This window comes from Microtus ochrogaster, chromosome 4 (genome assembly GCF_000317375.1).
Source record: "Microtus ochrogaster isolate Prairie Vole_2 chromosome 4, MicOch1.0, whole genome shotgun sequence".
Classification (NCBI taxonomy): domain Eukaryota; kingdom Metazoa; phylum Chordata; class Mammalia; order Rodentia; family Cricetidae; genus Microtus; species Microtus ochrogaster.
In genome coordinates, this window is record NC_022011.1 from 87,137,106 (window position 1) to 87,144,720 (window position 7,615).

The 7,615-nt window shown below is 40.8% G+C and overlaps 1 protein-coding gene across 2 annotated transcripts in view; it reads right to left on the reverse strand.

Annotated features, from left to right (window-relative positions):
• Positions 1 to 7,615, reverse strand: part of Cwc22 (CWC22 spliceosome associated protein homolog) — a 41,143-nt gene that overhangs the window by 19,071 nt on the left and 14,457 nt on the right. For both annotated transcript variants that reach the window (XM_005346628.2, XM_026778706.1), the window contains exons 6-11: positions 6,613 to 6,741; positions 3,510 to 3,678; positions 3,132 to 3,185; positions 1,852 to 1,987; positions 1,555 to 1,761; positions 1,412 to 1,474 (exon numbers count right to left, since the gene is read on the reverse strand). In XM_005346628.2, coding sequence (XP_005346685.1) covers positions 1,412 to 1,474; positions 1,555 to 1,761; positions 1,852 to 1,987; positions 3,132 to 3,185; positions 3,510 to 3,678; positions 6,613 to 6,741 — 758 coding nt within the window. The remainder of the gene's footprint in view (positions 1 to 1,411; positions 1,475 to 1,554; positions 1,762 to 1,851; positions 1,988 to 3,131; positions 3,186 to 3,509; positions 3,679 to 6,612; positions 6,742 to 7,615) is intronic.

Genomic DNA, 7,615 nt, shown 5'->3' on the forward strand with positions numbered 1-7,615 from the left:
AAACTACTAACAGTCAAATGCTGTCCTGGTATCAAGGAGGAAAAAAACACTCATCTGCAAAGGGCACCACAACAGTTCTCCCTCATCTAACTACATTTTATAAAGGAAATTAGAGTGAGCTACAGGAGGCAGAATGCAGGACAGAGCACCCACTTCCTACTAGGGTAGGCATGATACATAAAATACGTCATCTTCTCATTAACTCCTATTATTTGAGAAAATAATTTAATGTCATACAATGTTGCTTATGTTACCATCTGCCATTTTATCATTTTTAAATGAGCTAATACATAAATATTCAAACACCAACAGATACAGCACATATAAACTGAAGCTCTGTGGAGTCTAAGTTTAAAGAGTGCTAAGGGGTCTCAAAGCCACAGAACTTGAGAACTGCTATATAAAAAAGTATAATCCATATACTGGCAAAATGCCTAGAGCTAGTGGGATTCCCAAGTTTAAAACTGAAAGAAACCGTATTAGATATTCAGGGAAAATATTGGCACTTTTCAGGGAAACTATAGAGAAGAAAGTCTGCAAGAAAAGAACAAGGAACTGGCTTAAGAAATGAAAGCCTAAGTGGAAAAGAAGCCAGTCCTGTGGCAGGGGAAAGGGAAAGAGCTGGTACCGTGGCAGGGGAAAGTGTGGAATTTGCATCAAAGAAGAGAAACCTGTCTGTGGTACCGTAGTTTTAGCATACTGCATAGAACAGAAGACTTTCTGAGTACACCTAGAGCACAGAAAATAGATGACAAAACTCAGCGACTCACTATGTGGCAGCTTCCCGAGTAGTAAGCTGTTCTCAGATAATATCACAGCCCACAGCAAACAAACCATCAACCATCACAAGTAGGACCTGGAAAAGGTTATCAGAGGAAAATACAACAACAACTACCTCTGTCTAAAACCTACCCATGGCAACACAAAGTTTCTTCTCTAGTAACTTGACTCTTCTATCAAACCATTTGTTCCAGGCTCTCTAGCTAGTAATGGAAAAGACGAAACACAGCTGAAAGTCTGTCCGACGTTCCAACTTACAGTACGCTACTGACATACAAAGAATAATGAGCACAGACACTGTGGTGAATGTCATTAGGAGAACAGCGATCTACCGTCAAGAGAAGATATGCTGTGACACTTCCAATAGCAAATAGCACTCAGTTGTGTGGCCCTGAGTGAGGTGCAGAAAAAATACTCAATAGAGGCCACTGGTAATCTAGGAGAGTTTCTTAAGACAGGTGGAAGAAGGGGGACATTCAGAATTCCGAATGAATTTACACTAGGAGCAAGCACTGCAAATAAAGTTAATTCATGAGGAAGCAAGGAGCAGCCTTCACTGGAGCTGAGTCAGTCTGGGGAGAATCAGTGGTTGCCTCTACTGATCCAAGCTACGTTGTCAAATTTTACATACCCTTTTTAATAGCTTTGTACTTCTCTTCGTTCTCCATAAAATTAGGATCCATCTTGAAAACATCTTTAAAAATAAACAAGTCAAGCGTTAATTTTCTGCACACGCTGGTGTCCCACCTCCTGTTTTGCACACCCTAGGCTTACTAAGAACATCTTCTGGATTGTAGTCATCCTCCAAGGGGAGCATGTGGGTAAACTGATCATCCTCTTCCACTAAATCAAGTCCGTCCAGAATAACGGGGTGGTCCTTGAATCCGTCCTTCCGTACAGCAAACATCACTTCAATCATGTACTGAACTCTTTTGTCAATCTCAGACTCATGTAGGATGTTTCGCAGGCGTTCAAAGATAGCTGAAGTTAAAAGCAAAAATAATAAAAAAAACAACACTAACACTAGAGTAAAAATACATAAGACCATACGAACCAAGGATGCGCATTTACCATTGATGCCTCTTGGCGACACCTGGGTTAATTTGAGGCCACATTCCTTGAGAAAGCCGATAGCTACCTCAACGCTGTCATCTGTTGGTCTCTCCAGCAGCAAGGTGAGCATCTCTAGGCACAGAACCTCGTGTGCCTTAACAGAATCCAGGCATACGGGAGAGACAAAATAGTTTTATATTATTAACCTGCTACTGACAAGCTCTTAAACATAAATTAGTATTCTATCATGAGTATAATGCACATGATAGATTTTCTATAAATTTTATCATGTATATATCAAAAATTTATAGATAATCTTTTTAACATCTTAACTCATTTAACTGAACAGAAAGAAGCATCTCATTTATGTCTACAAGAAGATTTATTTTGATTTATTTACTTATTTATTAAGAAGAGGAAATCAGATCCCTTGGGATTGGAGCTACAGATGGTTCTAAGTGCTGGGGACAGAACTCAGGTCCTCTGGAAGAACAAGTGCAGTGCTCTTAACCACGGAGTCAGCTCTCCAGCCCCAATTCTTTCTTTGCTATCTTTTTCATGACCACACTTTTTATATCAGCTCCCCAATTCAATCTACTACACAATTCTACTAAATTCTACTATTTATTATTTAGTAGAATATATAAACATTTATCATAAACTATCTTAAAGATTACCAATGCTAAATTATGAATCATACAAAAGTATCTTTTTATTTACTCATGCATGCCAGGTAAGCACAAGACCACTGAGGTACAGCCCTAGTATATTTCCTCTTCATAGCTCAAACTACCTACCCGGTTCATATTTTAACATATGAACACCTCTACACATTGCCTTGTAGAGTGGGATGATGTGGGAATGATTTCTTATTAATAAAGAAACTGCCTAGGCCCATTTCATAGGCCAGCCCTTAGGTAGGCGGAGAAAACAGAACAGGATGCTGGGAGAAAGAAGCTGAGTCAGAGAGTCGCCATGGTTCTCCCATGCCAGACAGACGCAGGTTAAGATCATTCCTGGTAAGCCAGCTTGTGGACTACATAGAATAATAGAAATGGGTTAGATTAATATGTAAGAGCTAGCCAATAAGAGGCTGGAACTATTGGGGCCAGGCAGTGATTAAAAGAATACAGTTTCCGTGTAATTATTTTGGGGCATAAGCTACACTAGCCATGTGGGCGGCAGGGTGCAGGGGACGCAGCCCCGCCGCTCTTATTTCAACAGTGGGAATAAAACTGTATGAAGACACATTGCTATAAAAGAATGAATTCCAGCAGGTTTTAAAGACAATCACTTACCACATTTTGGTTAATAAGATGTGCCACAAATTTAGAAGCAGTCAGGCAAAGTTGCTGAAAAGTGAAAGTAAAGACAGTTAAACCATCAACTATAATCAATTTTCCCGTGTCTATAAAATCTATAGTGGATTACCATGCTGTGTAAGGGAGCACACGGGATGATTTTTATCCAGCAGTAATGCACATGAATTAGCTATGAAAACTGCTAAGTACACAGTCAGGCATCATCTTCGTGGGGAGAGGATGTGTAGGAGAATGAGCAGTTCTCATGAAGCACATGGTAAATGCACTCCTGTGTACAATCCAGCACGCTAACTTTCACTGAGGTTGGTTTACTGGCCTGACCTCATGTGACAGTCTGCTAAAAGCCACACATACCTTATCATTCCTTCGATATCCTTTCCGGAAATTAAGAATTAGTCTCTTGAGGATTAATTCTCCAATCTGTGGAAATTTTGAGTTGATTATTGCCACCAAAGCTGCATAGACATGAGTGAAGATTGGAGACGCGCTCTGCGCCTGCAGAACAGACCTGGACAGCAGGCCTCTGCCCAAAACATGAGAAAAGCAGAGTCAGGAAAACACGTAAAATCAAGGAGAACTATTCCGTCATGAATAAAAGCTCGTTTACAACTAAATCTTTAGTGCTTTTTCTGGAAAAAAAAAAAGAGTTCACCTCGGCAACCGATAAAAAAGTGCTTTTGAATAGAAAAGGAGGTGCCTAGTCTCACTGCACCTTGATATACCAAAGCTGGCTGATATCCATGGGAGGCTCACCCTTTTCTGAAGAGAAAGAGAGGAGAGGAAGGGGAAGGGGGTTGGAGAAGAAAAGGTCAGGAAAATACTGGTTGGGCTATAAAAACAAAAACAAACCAACAACAACAACAAAATGCTTTTATGCCAGACATGGTGGCACACACCTTTAATCCCAGCACTCTGGAGGCAGGGGCTAGCAGATCTCTGAGTTTGAAACCAGCCTGTTTGTCATGTTTGTGTAAGGAAAAGAGAGATGGAGAGCAAGGTGATTTACATACTCTGAGCAAGAGTGACAATCACTGGACTGCTGAAGCACTGGGGAGGAAGAGAAGTGAACCCAGACTATACACAGCACATAAGCAGAGGCCACGTCTCCGTGCCTGCTTGTTTTCCAGGTAAGATGCAAAGAGCTCTGCTCAAGGACGGTGGCAGGCTACCGGCCAACCTTCTGCTCCCCAACAACACGCTCTACTTAGCTTACTCCAGTTTTCAATGATTTAATCAGGGCAATGTGAAATGACAAGACAGTACTCAGATTTAAAAAGAAGAGACAGATATGTGATATTTATTTCCCTATCTTTATTCTTTAAAAAAGTCGACAATTGCCTGAATCAAATAGAAAATGATTCCCTTCATTTTCCTCCAAATTTATTGCTCCCCTTTCCCGGTCATTTCTATTCTTACTTTGCTTTAATTAGAATGGGAACTGGAATAAAGGACATAATAAAATCTCAATAGTGAGAGGCCAGACACTTCCTTTAGGAACAAGCTATGTTGCTTTTCCTACTACCCAAACTCAGTGTAATATCCATCAAAATTCTAGTGGCGTTTTAACGGGGAAAAGAAGCTCCTAAGATTACCACAGATTATAAAAGATTCTAGGTAGCCAAGAAATCTTCAGCAGAAAGAACAAAGCAGGAGGCACCATCACCCACTTTACAACTGACTATTGCTACACAAGCCAGTCATCAGAAAAGCAGGGCACGGGCACCGGGCACCACGCTCTAGGGAAGCCAACAGAGAATAGAACAGAGCACCTAGAGGGAAATTCATATTTAAATCTAATTATTTTTCACAAAAGCATCAAAACACACAATATAAAGGTAGTCTGTTCAAGAGTAGTGGTAGAGAAAAAACAGCCATCAACATGTGGAAAAATAAAAGTGTACCTTAACCTTAAGCAACACAAAGCAACCTAAAACTGATTAATAAACAGAAAAACAATCTGTACAACTACTTGGGGAAGCTCCATATTTGTCTGGATTGATACAATTTAAAACATAACTCCAAAATCACAAGTAACCCAAGAAAACTTGTCATTTGAGACCTCATCAATCCTAAAAGACTTCTGGACAGTGAAAGAAATCACGAGAATCAAATATGGAAAGAGAAGGCGCTACAAGCCAAGTCTAATAAGGAGCTAAAATCCAAAATACACAAGGAAATCAGAGAAGCCAACAGGAATAAGCCATAAAATCGACACATCTAAACGGACATTTCTCCAGACTACGCACAGGTGACACCATGCAGCATCGTCTATCATGAGACAGAGTACAGCCATAGGATCTACCATCTCATCCCCAGTACAATGAACGTCAGAACAGCGACAAAGGCAAGTGTTTCCAAGGCTGCAGAGAACAGGGAACACGCGTGCACTGTGAATTGGCACATGCAATAATGCAGAGGGCAGGGAAAACACGAAGCCATGGAGCCACACACCACACCCCTACAGCATTCTCCACAACAGCCAGAGTAACAAAGACAATTCACACGCACACAATGGATACTGTTCAGCTCTAGGGAAGACAATTCACATGCACACAATGGATACTGTTCAGCTCTGGGGAAGAAATCCTGACACCTGTGACAACACAGGATGTGCGGATCAAAGCATCACACTGCTAGGAACAAATTCATGAAGATTTTATGTCAACTGAAACAAAGTGGTTTGAAACAGCATATTTTAATAATTCTTATGCTTTAGCAGCTTTGTCTGTCACAGCCAAAACCTGGAAACAACCTAAATGCCCCTCGACCAAAGGATGGATAAGGAAAATGTGGTACATTTACACAACGGAGCACTACACAGCAGGAAAAAAATAACGACAGCTTGAATTTTGCAGGAAAATGGATGGAGCTAGAAAACATTATTTTTAGTGAGGTAACCCAGACACAGAAAGACAATTGTCACATGTACTCACTCATAGGTGTTTTTAAACATAAAGCAAAGAAAGCCAGGCTACAAACCACAATCCCAGAGAACTTAGACAACAATGAGGACACTAAGAGAGACTTACATTGATCTAATCTACATGGGAAGTAGAAAAAGACAAGATCTCCTGAGTAAATTGGGACCATGGGGACCTTGGGGGAGGGTTGAAGGGGGAGGGGAAAGGCAGGGAGGGAAGCAGAGAAAAATGTAGAGCTCAATAAATATCAATAAAAAATTAAAAAATTATTATTATGCCTTATAGATTTAAATTATATTTAAATGTCTGTGCAAAACTATGCTGTAAAATCAAATCTCAAAAAAAACACTGACTATAAACCTTGAACAACATGATGTAAATTATTTAATAACTATATTGTAAAAGAACTGCATTTTGAATAAACGTTCACAAACACCTTTGAAAGGAAGTAGCCTAACAAACCAGACTTACTGTTCACAGAGATGTTTCTTTGAAAACTTACTATGAGAAACTCAAGGCAAATAACCAGCACTTACCTCCCTCGGACTATGTTTTCTTGAAGGAGCTCTTGGATAATAATACTTATGTTGGAGATGTTGACCTTGTTAATGAGACCATTGATTGATTTCTTCAGGGCCTCCCAGCTCATCCTCTGGTAGGCTAAGCTAAAAATTACCAAAAAAGGGAAAGTCACAAGGGACCCTGGAGCTGAGACAGTGACACAGCATTCAAAAGACCCCGTCTATGCGGCTGTCCTGCTGAAAGCTGGACAGCTATGGTTTTTAACTTACATTGGGGCATTTAAGCCCCACTTAGATTGTTACATTAAACCTGATAATGCCCAGGTCTTTTAAAGTTCTAAGAATATGGTTTTTATAATTATTTCTCTTGGAAATTAACATTGGATGGAGGAATCCATAACTTTTTCCCCATACACTTCTCTTGAAGTCTAGTGAGACCAGCAGGCTTCCTGACATGCATGAGAACAAACGATTACAACAGATACTGAAACAGTCCTCAAAACATGAGAAAAACATGCTTGACACGGTGTGCTCTGAGTGTCTTCAGACATGAAATTAAAAGCGGTAGGAGGCCAAGTACTGATTTTAGTTTCAAACAGCCTGGCCATATACAGTGTTTCACAGTAACCGTAACAAACAGGATTGGGACCACCCACTACAGTTACACTTCTAATAGAAAGAAATGCTAGAATTTAGTTGGGGACTACTAAAAATAACATGCATGTTCCCCAGTCCAGACTAAGGGACCTGAGAGCCTGGACTCTACCTAGGAGCCTACGGAATCCTGTGTGGAGAGCAGAGGGAGCAGGGCTCGGCGGGTCTTAGGTCACTGACAGTGTTTAGAGCCCAGCAAGCAAGAGGGCGAGAGGCAGACTGACAGGCGCACTTGCACCTAATGTCTTGTTGTTGCTTAAAATTCTCTATCGGTCAAGCTCGCAACTGCGCACTGCATATACCTACGGCAGAGGTGACCCACTGTCCCACTGCGCACTGCATATACCTATGGCAGAGGTGACCC